The sequence below is a fragment of the Canis lupus genome, chromosome 19 (assembly GCF_003254725.2).
Source record: "Canis lupus dingo isolate Sandy chromosome 19, ASM325472v2, whole genome shotgun sequence".
Lineage (NCBI taxonomy): Eukaryota > Metazoa > Chordata > Mammalia > Carnivora > Canidae > Canis > Canis lupus.
The window spans coordinates 36,456,437-36,474,085 of record NC_064261.1 but is presented as its reverse complement, the minus strand read 5'-3'; the positions used below and the strand labels follow the sequence as shown (position 1 = coordinate 36,474,085).

Genomic DNA, 17,649 nt, shown 5'->3' with positions numbered 1-17,649 from the left:
TCATTCTTTTGCATGTTGCTGTCCAGTTTCCCCAACACCATTTGTTGGAGAGACTGTCTTTTTCCCATTGGATGTTCCTTCCTGGTTTATCAAAGATTAATTGACCATATAGTAGTAAGTTGATTTCTGAGTTTTCTACTCTGTTCCATTGATTTATTTGTATCAGTACCATACTATTTTGATTACTACAGCTTTGTAATACACCTTGAAGTCTGGAATTGAGATGCCTCCAGCTTTGCTTTTCTTTTTCAAGGTTGCTTTGGCTATTAGGGGATGTTTTGTGGTTCCCTACAAATTTTAGGATGGTTTGTTCTAAATCTGAATTTTTAAAAAATTTTGTGCGGTCTAATTTAGTAGTCTTCTCTTTAATGGCTTCTGAATGTGCATCATAGAAGAGCCTTCACTCCTTTTTTTTTTTTTTTTTAATTATTTATTTGGAGAGACCGAGATAACATGAGTGAGGGGGAGGGACAGGTAGAGAGGAAGAAGCAGGCTCTCCACTGAGCAGGGAGCTGAATGTGGGGCTTGATCCCAGGGCCTCAGGATCATGACCTGAGCTGAAGGTAGCCATTTAGCCAACTGAGCCACCCAGGCACCCATAGCCTTCGTTATTCTTAAATGATAAATCTCCCAGGCCCCACAGTGTTTTTTAGTACTTTTATGATTTTTTTCAACATTTAAATCATAGATCCACTTGGGATTAGATAAACTATGAGTGATGGAATAGTTCTAAGCTGTGATCTGACCCTCCACACTTAGCAACCTACCTACCTATTTCCTTTACAGCCTCTTATTCTATGAATGTCAACCCCTTGTTTCTTCAAGATTTCTCCTGTGGTTTTCTTAACCAGTTCTTTAAAAACCCATAGCTGCCTGTGTGGGGTTCAGTCACATGCTCCTTGTAGGGAAATTCTCAGTATTCCCCACCACTTCCGGTTTGTCCCTTGCCCTCCTCTCCATCCCCATCCTTCCTGCTGTAGAGCCTAGAATGGAACTGGAATCCCCTTCTTTCTCCAGCTGAGGTTCTGAGGTTTGTTTTCACTTTTTTGCAGATTATGAACCATCAAGTTTCTATCCTGGCCTCAACCCTCAGCCCTATCACCTGGTTCTCAAAGGCAGTTTTACCCAGACATTTCTACCACTTTGATTTCAAACATATGAGTAAAATGGCTTTCTGTTTAGTCAAAAGTCTTTTTAAATATTACTTTGCCCATTCCCACTAGTACAATACCTACATTTTTCCTCTACCTCTGCTAATATTTGAATATTAGAGCATTTTTTTCTTTGTTTTTGAATATCTGCAAACCAGGGCCTTAATACCCCAACACCAGATAATTACTCATCACTTACTCTTGATGTCTGTTAGGCCCAAATGTCCTTGCATCTGGTTAGAAATCTTTTTAATCACCTCTGATCTCATCCACAGTATCTCTAGCTCTAGTCTCTAGAACTTAGACTCCCTCATGGGAAGCTCACAGTGGTCTATGAACAGGACAGCTATCCTAAACCTCATGGCTCATGCAGGGATCATTCTGGCACTCTCATTACTCCTAGACCTCCTCATGGTGCTCTTGCCTGGAGTAGCTAGCCAATCCATTGACACATCTCTCTAGCACCAGATCCTTTTTCCCCCCCTCTTAGTACAATGAATACCCTTTGTGAGGGGTGGAGCTCACAACTTTTTCATTCATAGCATCTTTTTTGTGTTGTCCATTCATGAACCACTTTCTTAAGGGCTTCCACGTGGCCACAGATCTGCACACACACCCCACTACACACACAATTCCCTTACAAAGATAAATTGTTTCTGACTAAAGATGTGAGGGTATCAGCAAAAGTGCAGATTGTGGCTTTGTTGGCACATCTCTTTGTACCTTCAGGCATTAATTTTTTCAAGGTTTTTTTAAAATTAAAATTATTTTTAAAGTTTTTTTTATTTTTATTAAGGTATGATTTATGTATAACTCTTCATTTCAGATGGACAACATATTCTATTTTTGTATACTGTGAAATGATCACCACAGTAATAAATTTAGTTAACATGTATCACATACATAGTTATAGAATTTCTCTTCTTGTGATGAGAACTTTTAAAATGCACTCTTTTAGCGGCTATCAAATAGGCAATACAGTATTATTAACTAGTCACCATGCTATGCATTATTCTGGCAACCACTAATCTGTTCCCTGTATCTATGATTTTGGTTTGCTTTTGTTTTTGTTTTCAGATTCCACATATAAGTAAGATCATATGGTGTTTATCTTTCCCTGTCTGACTTCTTTCACCTAGCATAATGCCCTAAAGGTCTATCCATGTTGTCACAAATGGCAAGACTTTGTTCTTTTTTATGGCTGAATAATATTCCATTGTATATAGGTCACATTTTCAATATCCATTCATTTGTTGATGGACATTTAGGTTGTTTCCGTATCTTAGTTATTGTACATAACCCTATAATTAACATAGGGATGCATGTATCTATTCAAAATAGTGTTTTTGTTTTCTTCAGAAAAAAAAACCTGGAAGTAGAATTACTGAATCATATGGTACTTCTGTTTTTTAATTTTTTGAGGAAACTCCATAGTGTTTTCTATAATGGTTGCTTCTGTTTACATTCCTGCCAACAGTGCACAAGGGTTACCTTTCCCCAAATTTTCATAAATACTTGTTATTTCTTATTAGTAATAACCAACCTAATAGGTATGAGGTGATATTTCATTATGATTTGATTTGCATTTCCCTGATGATCAGTGATTTTGAACATCTTTACATGTACCTGTTGGCCATTTACTTATATGTCTTTGGAAAAATGTCCATTTTGAGCCTTTGTGTATTTTTTATTTTTTTTAATTTTTTAATTTTTTATTTTTTTTTGCTGTTGAGTTATATGAGTTCTGTATATATTTTGGATAGTGATCCCTTATCAGATACATGATTTACATAATTTATTTCCCTATTCAGTAAATTGTCTTTTCATTTTGCTGATGGTTTCCTTGTGCATAAGCTATTCAATTTGATGTACTTACACTTACTTATTTTTGCTTTTGTAGCCTTTGTAGTGTTAAATACAAAAAATCATCATGAAAACCAGTGTCAAGTTGCTTACCTCTCATGTTTTCTTCTAGAAATTTTATGATTTCAGGTGTTATATTCAAGTATTTAATCCATTTTGAGTTAATGTTTGTCTTTGGTATTAGATATTGATCAAGTTTTCCCAACACCATTTATTGAAGAGACTGCTGTTTCCCGGTTAAATATTTTTGGCTCTTTTTTGGCCTGTAATTATTCATAGTAGTCTCTTATGATCCTTTGTGTTTCTGTGTATCATGTCTCCTCTTTCATTTCTCATTTTATTTATTTGAGTCTTCTCATTTTTCTTGGTCTATCTAGCTACAGGTTTGCCAATTTTATCTTTTCAAAGAACCAATTCCTACTTTGGTTATCCCTTACTGTTGTTTTTCTGTCCTCTATTTCATTTATTTCTGCTTTAATCTCTTATTTCCTTTGTTTTGCTGACTTTGAACTCTTTTTCTTGTTCCTTGAGCCATAAAGTTAGGTTGTTTGAGGCTTCTTATATTTCTTGAGGTAGGCATTTATCATGACGAATTTCCTTCCTAGAATTGCTTTAGCTGGGGTTCTCTGGGTGGCTCAGCGGTTTAGTACCTGCCTTTGGCCCAGGGCGCGATCCTGGAGACCCAGGATCGAATCCCACGTCAGGCTCCCAGTGCATGGAGCCTGCTTCTCCCTCTGCCTGTCTCTGTCTCTCTGTGTCTCTCATGAATAAATAAATACAATCTTAAAAAAAAAAAAGAATTGCTTTAGCTGCATTCCATAAGTTGTGTTATGATGTATTTCCATTAACAGTTGTCTTAAGGTATTTTTTGATTTGCCTTGATTTCTTTGTTGACTCACTGGTGGTTCAGCAGGTCATTGTTTAATCTCTACATATTTGTGAATTTTTTGTTTTCTTCTTCTAAATGATCTCTACTTTCATACCTCTGTGGTCTGAAAAGATGCTTGAAATATTTTCACTCTTCTCAAATTTGTTGACTTGTTTCATGTCCAAACATAAGATCTATCCTGAAGAATGTTCCATGTACATTTGAGAAAAAAAAAATATTTTGTTGCTTTTCCCACCCCACATTATTACAATATTTGTGATGTTATTATCTGTGCTGTACTTTTTCATTTCTGTGGCTTATTTTATAACTGGAGGTTTGTAACTCTTAACCCTCTTCATTTGTTTCACCTATTGTCCACCCACTGCTCCTCTAGTAGTCACAAGTCTATTCTCTGTATTTAAGCATCTGTTTGGTTTCATTTCATTCTTTAGATAGCGAGTGTGTGGGAAGTGGAGAGGAGCAGAAGGAGAAGGGGAGAGAGAATCTAAAGCAGGCTCCGCGCCCAACCAACATAGAGCCCATGCAGGGCTTAATCCCACGACCCTGAGATATGACCTGAGCTGACACTTAACTGACTAAGCCTCCCAGGCACTGTTGTTTTGTTTTGTAGATTTCACAATATAAGTGAGATAATTTAGTATATTTCACTTAGCACAGTACTTTCTAGGTCCATCTGTATTGTCAAAATGACAAGATTTCACTCTTTTTTATGGCTAATATTCCATTGTACATATATAGCACATATTCTTTATCCATTCATCAATCAATGGATACTTAGGTTGCTTCCATACTTTAGCTTCTGCTGCAATAAACATAAGGGTGTGTATAGCCTTTAACTTAAGTGTTTTGTTTTATTTGAGTAAAAACTGAATGGTTGAATTACTGGATCATATGGTATTTCTGTTTTTAACTTTTTGAGGAAACTCAAAATATAACAATAGTTATACCAAATTACATTCCTACTGATAGTATATAAAGGTATCTTTAACGTCTCTGCCAAAATTTATTATTCCTTGTGTTTTTGATACTAGCCACTCTTGTGTAAGGTCATATCTCCCCATGGTTTTGATTTGCATTTCCCTGATGATGAGTGATATTGAGTGTCTTATCATGTGTCTGTTGACTATCTCTATGTCTACTTTGAAACAATGTCTATTCAGGTCCAATGCCTATTTTAATTGAATTATTTTTTTGTTTTGGTGTTGAGTTGTGTAAGTACTTTATATATTAACCCCTTATCAGATATATTACATGTAAATATCTTCAATTTGTAAATATTCAATGGGCTAACTTTTGTTTTATTGTTTTTCTTTGCTATGCAAAACCTTTTTATTTTGGTATAGTTCTAATAGTTTATTTTTGCTTTTGTTTTCTTTGCCTGAGGAGACATAATGATATGTATATTGCTAAGACTAATGTCCAAGAAATTACTGACTATATTTTCTTTGAGGAGTTTTATGGTTTCAGGTCTCATATTTAGGTCTTTAATACATTTTGAGTTTATTTTTGTGTATACAAGAAAGTGGTCCAGTTTTCCCAAAACCATTTATTGAAAAGATTGTCATTTCCCCATTGAATGTTCTCACCTCCTTTATCATGGATTAATTGACCTTATAAGTGTGGGTTTATATCTGGGCTCACTATCCTATTCTTTTGATATATACATCTATTTTTGTGCCAGTACATACCATTTTGATTACTGTAACTTGGTAGTATATCTTGAAATATGGGATTGTGATACCACCAGTTTTGTTCTTCTTTCTGAATATTGCTTTGGCTGTTCAAGGGCGTTTGTGGTTTCATACAAATGTTAGGATTATTTGTTCTAATTCTATGAAAAAATGCTATTGGTATTTTGATGGGGACAGCTTTGAATCTGTAGATTGCTTTGGGTGGTATGGACATTTAAAAAAAATTCTTGCAATTCATGATCATGGAATATTTTTCCATTTGTTTGTATTCATCAATGCTTTATAGTTTTCAGAGTATAGGCCTTTCACCTCCTTCATTAAATTTATTCCTAGGAATTTTATATTTTTGTGTGGTTGTAAATGAGACTGTTTTCTTAGTTTCTCTGTTACTTTGTTATTAGTGTATAGAAATGCAACAGATTTCTGTATATTAACTCTGAACCCTGCAATTTTACAGAATTCATTTATTCTGATAGCTCTTTGGTAGAATATTAAGGTTTCTATATGAAGTGTCATGTGTTCTGCGAATAGCTACAGTTTTACCTCTTACCAGTTCAGATCCCTTTTCTTTCTTTCCTGATTGCTGCCTCTAGGACCTCCATTATTAGGTTTAATAAAAGTGGTGAGAGTGGACATCCTTGTTATATTCCTGATCTTAGAAGAAAAGTTTTCAGTATTTCACTACTGAGTATGATGTCAGCTGTGGGTTTTTCATATATGGCTTTTATTATATTGAGGTATGTTCCCTCTAAACTCAATTTGTTGAGAGTTTTTTAAACCATGAACATTGTTATCTTTTGTCAAATGCTTTTCTGATCTCTATTGAGATGGTCATATGGTTTTTATCTTTCCTTTTGTTAATGTATCATATTGATTTGTGAATGTTGAACCACCTTGCATCCCTGGAGTAAATTCCACTTGATTATGATTAGTCATTTAATATATTGTTGAGTTTGCTTTGCTAATGTTTTGTTTATCTATGTTCATCAGGAATATTGGCCTTGTAGTTGTCTTGTTTTTGTTGTTGTTTTGTTTGTTTGTTGGCAGTGTTTTTGTCTGGTTTCAACTCATGTGGCAATGCTAGCTCAAAATGAATTTGTAAGGGTTTTTTCCTCTTCTATTTTTTTGAATAGTTTAAGAATAGATACTCTTTTAAATGTTTGGTAGAATTCACCTGAGAAGCCATCTGGTTCTGGATTTTTGTTTATTTGGAGGTTTTTGATTACTAATTTAATTTTGTTACCAATATCTTGTCTGTTCAAATTTTCTATTCTTGATTCAGATTTGGAAGATTATATTTTTCTAGGAATTTATCTAGGTTGTTTGTTAAAATTAAAATTATTTTTATTTTATAATTAATAATTCATTAAAATTAAACAGAATTATTTTTATTTTATTTAATAATTTATTAAAATAAAATTATGTTAGGTTGCATATAATTTTTCATAGTATTCTAATTCTTTGTATTTTTGTTTTCTCACTTATTCTTTGTTTCTGATTTTATTTCAGCGCTGAGTCTAACTAAAGGTTCATCAACTTGGTTTATCTTTTCAAAGATTAAGGTGGCCTAATATATGATCTATTTTGGAGAATGTTCTATGTGCACTTGAAAAGAATGTGTATCCTGCTGTTTGGGGATGGAATGTTTTTTGTAAACCAGTTAGGTCCATCTGACCTGGTGTGTCATTGAAAGCCACCATTTCCTTGATTTTGTCTAGATGATCCATCAGTTTGAGTGGGGTGTTAAAATTCCCTACTCTAATATTACTGTCAATTTCTCCCTTGATGTCTGTAATATTTGCTTTATGTATTTAGGTGCTGTTATGATGGATTCGTATTTACCATGGTTTTATCATCTTGTTCAGTTAACCCTTTATTATATAACGCTCTTCTTTTTCTCTTACTTTAGTTTTAAAACCTATTTTGTCTGGGGCACCTGAGTGGCTCAGTGGTTATTGTCTGCCTTTGGCTCTCAGGTCATGACCCCAGGGTCCTGGAATTGAGTCCCACATCAGGCTCCCAATGGAGAGACTGCTATTCCCTCTCCCAATGTCTCTGCCTCTCTCTGTGTGTGTCTCATGAATAAGTAAAATCTTAAAAAAAAAAAAAAAACCTATTTTGTCTGATATAAATATTGCTACTCTGGCTTTCCTCCACCCCACTTTCATTTGCATGGAATATCTTTTTCCATCCCTTCACTCTCTGTATGTGTCTTTAGGTCTAAAGCTAGTCTCCTGTAAGCAGTATATGGATGGGTCTTGTTTTTTTAAATCTATTTGGTCACCCTTCTTTCGATCATAGCATTTAGTCCATTTACATTTAAAGTAATCATTTATAGGTATGTATTTATTGCCATTTTAATTATTTTCTGATTGCTTTTGTAGTTATATCTGTTTCTTCTTTGCTGTTCTCTTCTCTCATGGTTTAATGGTTTTCTTTAGTATTACACAAAAATAAAGCCAAGTATATCTTTTACAGGTTTTTGTTTTGTAGTTACCATTGGGTTCATATATAACATCCTACATACACAGCAGTTTATATTGTTGATGTTCACTCAGTTCAAACACATTGTAAAAACACTACATTTCTATTCCCCTTTGGCATTTTACACATATCATGTTATATTTTACATTTTTAAATCATGTGTATCCTTTGACTAATTTTTGTATATATAACTGATTTTACTCTTTTGGTTTAATCTCCATACTGGCTTTATAAGTTATTAATCTAGTACCTCTACTGTATGTTTGCTTTTATTTAATTTTTTCCTTTCATAATTTTCTTCTAATTATGGCCTTTTGTATACATTTAAAAGATTCCTTTTAAAATTGTTTTGCTAGGCCAGTTTAGTGGTCAAAACCAAACTTTTGATTTCTGTTTGGGAAACTATTTCTCCTTCTACTCTGAATGATAGCTTTGCTGGATAGAGTATTCTTTGTTCTAAGTTTGTTGTTTGTTTTTTCCTTTCAGCACTTTGAATACATCATGAAATTCCCTTACATCTGGCAATGTTTCTGCTGAAAAATCAGCTGATAGCTTTGTGGGGTTTCCTTTGCATATAACTTTTGCTGCTTTTAAGATTCTCTTTTTGTCCCCACTTTTTGCCATTTTAATTACTACGTATCTTGGTGTGCCTTTGGTTCGTCATCTTAGGGCCCTCTGTGCCTCCTAGATCTGGATGTTTGTTTTCTTCCCCAGATCAGGCAAGTTTTCAGCTATTATTTCTTCAAATATGTTTTCTGCCCCCTTCTCTCTTCTTCTCCTGGAATCCCTATAACTCAACTTTTATTATACTTCATAATGTTGCAGAGTTTCCTTAACCTATTATCATTTTCCATTCCTTTTCTCTTCTTGCTATTTAGCTTGGTGATTTGCATTACCCTGTCTCCAGGTAGCTGATACATTCTTTTGCATCCTCCGAACTACGGTTGATGCTCTCTAGTGTATTTTTTCATTTCAGGTGTTGTATTCTTTGGCTCTGACTCTTTTTATATCTTCCACTTTTTGAAGTTCTTGCTGAGTTTATCCATTCTCTCAAGCATATTATCTCGGTTTCACTTTTTTATTTTGATTTTGTCTTATTCTTTCATTTACAACATATTCTTCAGACTCTTCTCTAGCTCTCTGTGTTTGTTTCTATTAGGTAGGTCAACTGCATCCCTTGGTCTTGAAAGCAGTAGTCTTGTGCAGAAGAGGTCCAGGCCAAGTGTAATCCTACCTTGTACAACAGAACCAGGCCTTCCTGTTGTGGCTGAGTCACATTTTCTTTGGGTATGGTGGGGATGGAGGTGGCCTCAGTCCAGCTGGTTAAAGTAAGCCACTTGAGCTGCTGTGTTGCTCACGGGGCAAGGTTTGCCTGATGTGCTGTTGAGAAACCCAGCTACAGCCACTGTGAGCTTCCTGGAAGATGGGGCCAGCAGTCAACCTAGCTGTCTGCAATCAGCCTCTGTCTTGCCTATACCAAATGCCAGGGCTTGCTTCCTATGCATCTAGCTAAGACTCCTGGATGCAAGAACTCCAGACACACTATGTAGGCTTATCTCTTCCCCTTTTCAGAGCAGGAGTCATTCTGATACTAGCAAATTAGATGGAGAATGTTATAACTGGCTCCAGCAAGTGATGGTTGTCTAGGCTGGGGAAGGACAAGAAAAATGGTGGCCCCAGTATTTCTTCCTAGAGAACTCTCTTAAAGATCCCTGCCCCTCCAGCACAAGTTTTAAGATTAGTAAATAAATCTCCTTTATGTATACCCCAGGTGCTTTGCAAATTACTATTTCTGTGCTGTGTCTCAGGCCAATTTATTTAGCATGCTGTCTCTTTAAGGGTGAGGATTTTCTTTGCTGCTGCCTTCTGGCTCTCCCAGAGTTTATCCTTGTTGATTTTCAAAGCCAGACATCTTCTTAGTGCAAGTCCTTAGGACTTGGGTTACCCAGTGTGGGGTCTAATCCCCTCACTCCACTGTGCTTGTGATTTCTCTTCCACTTGTGAGTATGTGCTCCAGGGGTTTGCTTCTCAACTGCATCTCTCTCTCTCTCTTACCCTTACCCCTGTAGCCTTTTCTCTTTGAGGAGTTGTGGAATATCTGGCCTGCCAATTTTCAAGTAATTTTCAGTTAGTTGCATAGATATGGTTATTGCCTTGGAATGGCTGTGGAATGAGGTGAGCTCAGGATCCTCCTACTGTACCATCTTCTCCATCTGCCCTGTTTGATGGACTTAACATATACAGAACATTCCATCTCTTTCAGTGTTAAGACTAGGTTTCCTTGTTGACTTTTTTTTAAGATTTTATTTATTCATTGGAGACACACAAAAAGAGAGAGAGGCAGAGACACAGGCAGAGGGAGAAGCAGGCTCCACACAGGGAGCCTGATGCAGGACTCAATCCTGGCACTCCAGGACCATGCCCTGGGCTGAAAGCAGGCGCCAAACCACTGAGCCACCCAGGGAATCCCCCCTTGTTGATTTTCTGTGTGTATGCTCTACTAATGTAAATGTGATACTAAAGTCCCCGAGTAGTATTGTACTGCTGTTTTATTTAGGTGCTTCTGTGTTGGTGCATAAATATTTACAAATGTTTTCTCCTCTTGCTGGATAGACCCCTTTATGTAATGCCCTACAGTCTTTGTTTTAAAGCCTATTTTGGCCAAGTATAGCTTTCTCAGCTTTCTTCTGGTTTCCACTTACAGGGAATATCTGTAATTAGTTTCTTATAGGCAGTGTATAGATGGATGGGTCTTGTTTTGTAGAGTGGCTGGATGCAACAACAACATCTTTTGATTGGGGAATTTTGCATTTATATTTAAATTATTTAGAGATATATACTTACTGCTATTTTGTTGTTTTCTGGCCGTTTAGTAGTTTCTCTGTTCCTTCTTTGGCTCTCTTCCTTTGTCATCTGATGACTTTGGTTAGTGTATGCTTAGATTCCTTTCTCTTGTGTATCTACTTGTGGTTTTTGCTATGTTATCTCATATAACAACTTGTATCTACAGCAGTCTTTTGTAAGTTGATAAGCTTGAAGGCATTCATAAGCTCTACATTTGTACTTCCCACCCCTCCATTTTATGTTTTACATGTTACATTTTACCTCTTGTGTAACCCTTAACCTTCACACTAGCATTATAATTAATCTACTACCTTTGCTATATTGTCTTTATCAGTGAGATATATAGCTTTTATATGTTTTGCCACTATTTTTTAAAAAATTTTATTTATTCATGAGAGATACAGAGACAGAGACCTAGGAAGAGAAGCAGGTTCCTTGCAGGGAGCCCAATGCGAGACTTGATCCCAGGATCACACTCTGAGTTAAGGGTAGACACTCAACCACTGAGCCACCCAGGCATCCCTGTTTTGCCACTATTTCACACCCTTTCTTTTCAGCCTAAAGAAGACCCTTTAACATTTCTTGTAAGGCAAGTTTTGTGATGATTAACTCATTTGGCTTTTGCTTGCCTAGGAAACTCTCCCTCATTTCTAAGGGATAATTTTGCCATGTGTTCTTGGTTGGAAATTTTTCCCCCTTTTTAGCACTTGAACTGTATCATGCCTCTTCAGGCCTGCAAAGTTTCTGAAGGGTCTGCTGATAGTGTAATGGGGGTTTCCTTGTACGTAACAAGTTGTTTTTCTCTTGCTGGTTTTGAGTCTCTTCCTGCATTTAACACTGACATTTTAATTATAATGTGTCTTGGTGTGTGTCTCTTTGGGGGTCACTTTATTTGGAACTCTATGGGCTTCCTGGATGGTTCTTTCCTTCCCCAGGGTCAGGAAATGTTCAGCCTATATTTTTGTCCTCGTCTTGTCCTTCGGGGTCTCTTAAAAAAGAGACTGTTAGCTACCTGATGTGGTCTCTCAGGTCCCTTCATCTACCTATACTTTTCTTTTTGCTGCTCTGATGGAGTAAGTTTCTCTGCCCTGCTGTTGAGCTCCTCTGGTATTATTTTCTGTTTAGTTACTGTATTCTTCAGCTCTGTGACTTTTACCTGATACTTATATTTTCTGTCTCTTTGTTGAATGTTTATCCATTCTTCTCCAAGTTTGGTGAGCATCTTTAGGACCATTACTTTTAACTCTGTGAGGTAAATTACATGTTTCTATAAGGTTCTTTCTGAAGCCTTATCTCAGTCTTTCTCCTCTGTTTTCTTTACATCATTCCTCTTTGTGTTTCTCAAGCAGCCTATTTTCATTTTAATAGTTTCCAGAAGTTGAGGATGTGCCAAGACAGGTCAGTGTCCCCAAGGGGAGGCTCTCAGTGCTTTGATCCAGGCTAACTGGAAGTTAGACCTGGAGGCACCAACTTTAAAGAATGGACCTATATAGAGTCCTATGGGAACACAAGCATAAGTTCCACTGGCCACCAGAATAGGTGCTGCCACCAACGTCTTGTGGGCGGCAGTCACAAAAATCAGGGCTCCTTTTGTGTATTATTTATCTAACCTATCTCATCATCATCCCTTAGCCCTACAGAGTTAGGCTTAAAAATGCAAACTGTAAAACCGCATATAGGACGCGATACCATTAACAAAGCTGTGTACACACACATACTTAATTTTTCCATGGAGTCATATGTAAATGTATAGAAACAGGCCTGGAAGGAGGCCATCCAGACACTGAAGAGTGCTAACCTCTGAGGTGGAGTTAGTTAGGAGACATTTTTATCGAGTTTTTCTTAAAATAAAAAATACTTAATTTTTCACTGTAAAAATTCACTTAATAAAGTTTATTGAAGTTGAACTATCAAAAGGCAGTAAAATTTGTAGAGAATACAGGAAACTATTAACGGGCAATGCCCAGCAGCAGGTTTTTTTTTTTTTTTAAACAAATCAGTGCCTCTCACATACATATGCACACATTCTTTGTCCAAGGACTTTATCTTTCCCGATACATCTTACCAGAGCAGCTACTGTCTACAGTGTTAAAACACTACTAGGAACTCCATCCTTTCAAATGTGCAGCTATAGCACAAAAATGACTTTAAAACATATAATTTTAAGTATTTCTTTACCTTCCACTTGGAAGTTTTAGGTTGCTCAATTCTGTACTATTTCTCCATAACTCAAAGCCACAATTGATGAGGAGGGGGTGCGAACCAAAGCAATGCCTGCAAAAAAACATCTCTGCAGGGAGTCAGAAAGTAAGGAGCCCTGGCTACTAGTGGAATACGTTTGAGCTCTCAGCTGTGCAGGGCAGCACACAAGCTAAAGCCATTTACTTCCAGGTCTGGCTATTGTAGACGTATTATTTATCTCCCCCTTCTCAAAAAACCCCACGTTTTTGTAGTTTACGACTGGCTGCTTTGGCACATATATAGTCATAAGGTCTTGACAGAATTGAGCCAGAATGCTACGTTCAAATCCCAGCTCCTCTCTAGGCCAGTAGTGTGTCCTCAGGTAAATTCCTCGACTTCTCTTGCCCTTAATGTGCCCCATCTCTGAAATGGGGACCTCCCCTGTAGTGTCACTGCAGGTGGTAAATGAACTTGTATTCTATAGCCCTCTGTAAAGTGCCTGGCATACAGGAAAGCATAAAAATGAAGTTAGCTATTATTTTAAGAAGGTTCCAGCTTTAAGAGCTGATTATTCGATGACAGTGCTGTAATTCGGACAGGTCATATGTGCTCCTAGGTTATTAAAGGGTGGCGATGCTAAATAGGCAGATGGCCATATATTCTGAGGGCAAAGCTTGTTTCCTGGAAAAAGGCTCTCCTGGGTACACTGTCAACACTAGGTCACCCCCTCCCTAAAATGTGGTGGACCTTGAAACCTCAGAAAAATCAGGGCTCCTTCAATAGGGATCATGTTCTTCTATGTATTAGTTCTTCAGATAACTTTATGATGGCTCTCACCTATGTGTTTATTAAACCCTAAAGTATAGTATCACTCTCCCTGGCATGAGACAGCAATTTAAAGAAAAAAAAAAAAAGGTAAATAAAAAGTTCTGTGTGAATTTTAAGTGCACTTTGATTTTAATAGGTCTTTGCAACAACAACAAGGAAGGGAGCTGTAGGATGAAGAAGTCCTCTTACTTACATAGTTTGGTGGGGGAGGGGTGAGCGCTCAATGAAACCACCCCAAGCAACTTCCTGGGCTGTGGGAGGAGAAAAGATGAGCTGTCATTTAAGAAACAGCAGCTAACCCAGGTCCTTGGGTTTGTGTTGCAGGGATCATGTACCGCAAGTCGTGTGCCTCATCCGCAGCCTGCCTCATCGCCTCCGCCGGGTACCAATCCTTCTGCTCCCCTGGGAAACTGAACTCAGTGTGCATCAGCTGCTGCAACACCCCTCTGTGCAACGGGCCCCGGCCCAAGAAGCGGAGCAGTTCGGCCTTGGCTCTTCGGCCGGGGCTCCCCACCACCATCCTGCTCCTCCAGTTCGCCCTCCTCTGGGCTCACTGCTGAAGGTGAAGGAGACCCTGGCGCCTCCTGCATCGTGCTTGGGGCCCTCGCTCCCCCCGCTTCTCCTGGGTGTCCTTTGATTCTGGGGTGGGAGGGGAGTAGGATCAGCATCTTCCGTTCCTTTGCCAGTGAAAGAGCTCCGTGTGAAACATTTTTGTAAGCCCTGAATAAATTCGGTCTGAATTTTCAGTGTGTACTTAAAGGAAGGGGTGAGCAAGAGCCTGGACCCCAAGTCTGTCCCCAGAGTCCAGGTCATCAGCCCTTAGAAGGCACTGAGGGGGGCATCCAGTTTCTTCCGAGACCCCTGCCCCTCCCAGGCACAGTGTGTTGTCACCCCCGTGGCAGGCTAACGTCGCTTGGGCGGGGGCGGGGGTGGGGGGGTGCCACGTCGGCCTCCAGGCCCGTCGCATCCTGGACATTCACACCTCTTGCTCCTGCAAACCGTTGTGGGGCTCGGGCTCGGGCTCGCTCTGGAACGTAGCCAAGCGCACCTGGCGGGTCGTCGCGGGGGAACCGGGCGGGGGCGCGGCGGCGAGGAGGGGGCGGCGCCCCGAGGGCGAGGGCGAGGGCGCGGGTTCGCGGCCGCGCAGGTGCCCGCGGTGCCGGGCGGGCGGCAGCTCCAGGCGGCAGCGCAGCACCTGGCCGAACGCCGTGCGGAACTGCTGCGAGGACACGTTGTACAGCAGCGGGTTGACGACGGAGCTCAGGTAGAAGAAGGTGTCGGAGACGGGGAGCAGCAGCATGTAGGCGCGGAAGTAGGGCCGGGTCCAGTCGTGCTTGGGCTGCGCCGCGGCCATGAGCCTCCGCACCTGGTTGGGCAGCCAGCAGAGCGCCAGGGTCACCACGATCAGCCCTGCGGGCGAGAGGGCGGCGCGTGAGGCCCCCGAAGGCTGGGCCCCGTTGCACCTCGGGGTAGCTCCTACCTTTTGTATTTTAAGTTTATTGGTGTTCGATTTGCCAACATACAGAATGACACCCAGCGCTCAGCCCATCAGGGCCCCCACCCAGTCACCCCCACCCTCCGCCCCTTCCCCCACCCAGTCACCCCCACCCTCCGCCCCTTCCCCCACCCCTTGTTCCTTGCCCAGGGTTAGGAGTCTCCCTTTCTGATAGCTCTTACTTTAAAACCCGTTTTCCTTGCTGGGTATCCAGGAAGCTCACTAGGCAGGCCAGCCACCCAGTTCTGTCTTTTTTTTTCAGGAAATCGACCTAGACTCTCTGGAAGGTCAGGTGGGACGACACCTGTATCTTTAGGGCACGTCCCCATGAACACCCCGCGGTATTTTCAGGATGAGCGGAAACGGTGTCCCTGCTAACAAACCAGCGTAGCCAGGGACGCTGGTTGCGCTTTCCATTTCAAGTGACACAAAATCAAGAAAAGCCCCGCGCTGAGAATGCTGTTCGGTGTGCACACCTGTCATTCTAATGCTTCTATCTCCAACAGGACTTTTGTTCATTTTCAGATTTTTCTTTTTTTTTTTTTTTTTTTTTTTTTTAGTTATATCATCTTGTCCACCCTCATGGTTGGGGGGGCGGGGGGAGACAATTATCCTCAAATAATGGAAAATAGCAAATTTCAAGTTCAGCCAGTAGCATGCCTTTGCAGCACAGAGTCACAGCAGCCTCCAAAAGGATTAGGCCCTGGAAGACCACCACTTAGTGACCCATATGCAGGTCAAGAGTTGCCTGAATGAATGGACATGTCTGCATGCCCACATACTTGCATCTCAACCTACATGCTCATCTCTGTTTCTATGACCTCTGACAGAGAAAAGGAGAATTTATCTACGGTGACCGAAAAAAAAAAAAAAAAAAAAAAAAAAAAAAAAACAGAACCAAGTCACCACGTCCCAAAAGAGGAAGATCAGGAATCTATGCAGATCTAATCAACAGATCGTGTGCTCTCTTCGCCCTGAGCCAAGACACCAGAATTTAAGTTCCTGTGTGGAGAGCTGAGATCTTAAAAGCGGTGTTTTGAATTTTTAGAAATGCTTCCTCCTGCTCCTAAATTTGATTATCATAGTAAGAAGATTTGTTCACATTTCAAACGTTTGTATTTTCTAGGAAACCACAGGGAAGCAGTGGTTGGCAATAATCCCTTTCTGCCTCTGATCCATGGTACATACCTCATTAATAAATGCCCCAGGAAACCAGCCACATTTGCACATCCAGGGTCGGCCATCCCACACACACTCACCTGAGCAAGCCTTACCTGGGTGTCTGAGTAGCCTTAGGTATATTCTCTGCACTGAAATAAATGACCCAGCTCCCTCAACAAATCCTCCACAAATCCCAGCTGTCAGCAATGGTGGCCTGGAAACTCCCCTGCCCTGATCATTTCTTGCCAAACCTCAGCCCAAGCTTAAAACTCAAACCAATTTGCTTATTTCTTTCCTTTGAGTCGCTTCCCTGAGAACACTCAGTAAATCTAAAAATAAAATGAGCAAAGTAACATCGATCTGATGAAAAGGCCAAAAAAAAAAAAAAAAAAAAAGTCCCCTTAAGAGTTTAGTCTGAATCACCTCCAGTTACAGCTGCTGAGTGGAAACAAAAATCAACATTTTCCTGTGTTTAAAAAAAAAAATACTTGCATAGGAAATGGGGAGCCTTTGTCCCCCCGCTTTGAGAAGCGCGGATGCTTCCAGCCATGTGTGCTGTTCGAAGTAATTGGTAAGTGATTCCTCCTCGTGTTTTATCAGAGATGGTCCCGACTGAAAGGTTCGTCTCGTTAACTGAAAAGGCTAGGAAGCTTCTGCCTAGGGAAGCTTCGTGTCTCCACTGAGGCTTCTGTTCTCTGCCACTACCTTTCACACGAGCACAACCACCTTCATCTGAAGACTTAGTTCCCAGGATATGGAAATCGAGCGCGGGGTTTCAGATGTGTGCTGACCTGCTCTGTGGGAAGCTTCAGGAGGCAAGAATCTAGCAAGGCGACAGAACCCACTTGTACTGACTCGGGTTGAACCTAGCACAGCTTTTCAAGCCCATGGGGGAAAAGGCAGTGAGATAAAGGGCTGGGGTTGTGGGGCCAGTTACGAAGTCCTTGTGCTTCCATCCTGGCTTTGGCCCTGTTCTACTGAGCTCCTGTCTGCATGACCCTTCTTGTTACCCTCACCCCCTTTGCTGGTATCTGTTTGTCCTTGACTGACCTTCCCATCAAA

The 17,649-nt window shown here is 40.0% G+C and overlaps 2 protein-coding genes across 2 annotated transcripts in view; one reads left to right on the top strand and one right to left on the bottom strand.

Annotated features, from left to right (window-relative positions):
- LYPD1 (LY6/PLAUR domain containing 1) overlaps positions 1 to 14,677 on the top strand; it is a 44,288-nt gene extending 29,611 nt beyond the window's left edge. Inside the window, exon 3 of the mRNA XM_025430126.3 lies at positions 14,256 to 14,677. Coding sequence (XP_025285911.1) covers positions 14,256 to 14,491 — 236 coding nt within the window. The 3' untranslated portion in view covers positions 14,492 to 14,677. The remainder of the gene's footprint in view (positions 1 to 14,255) is intronic.
- The window catches only part of GPR39 (G protein-coupled receptor 39), a 201,755-nt gene continuing 196,906 nt past the window's right edge, over positions 12,801 to 17,649 (bottom strand). Inside the window, exon 2 of the mRNA XM_025430114.3 lies at positions 12,801 to 15,341. Within this exon, the coding sequence (XP_025285899.1) occupies positions 14,908 to 15,341 (434 nt within the window). The 3' untranslated portion in view covers positions 12,801 to 14,907. The remainder of the gene's footprint in view (positions 15,342 to 17,649) is intronic.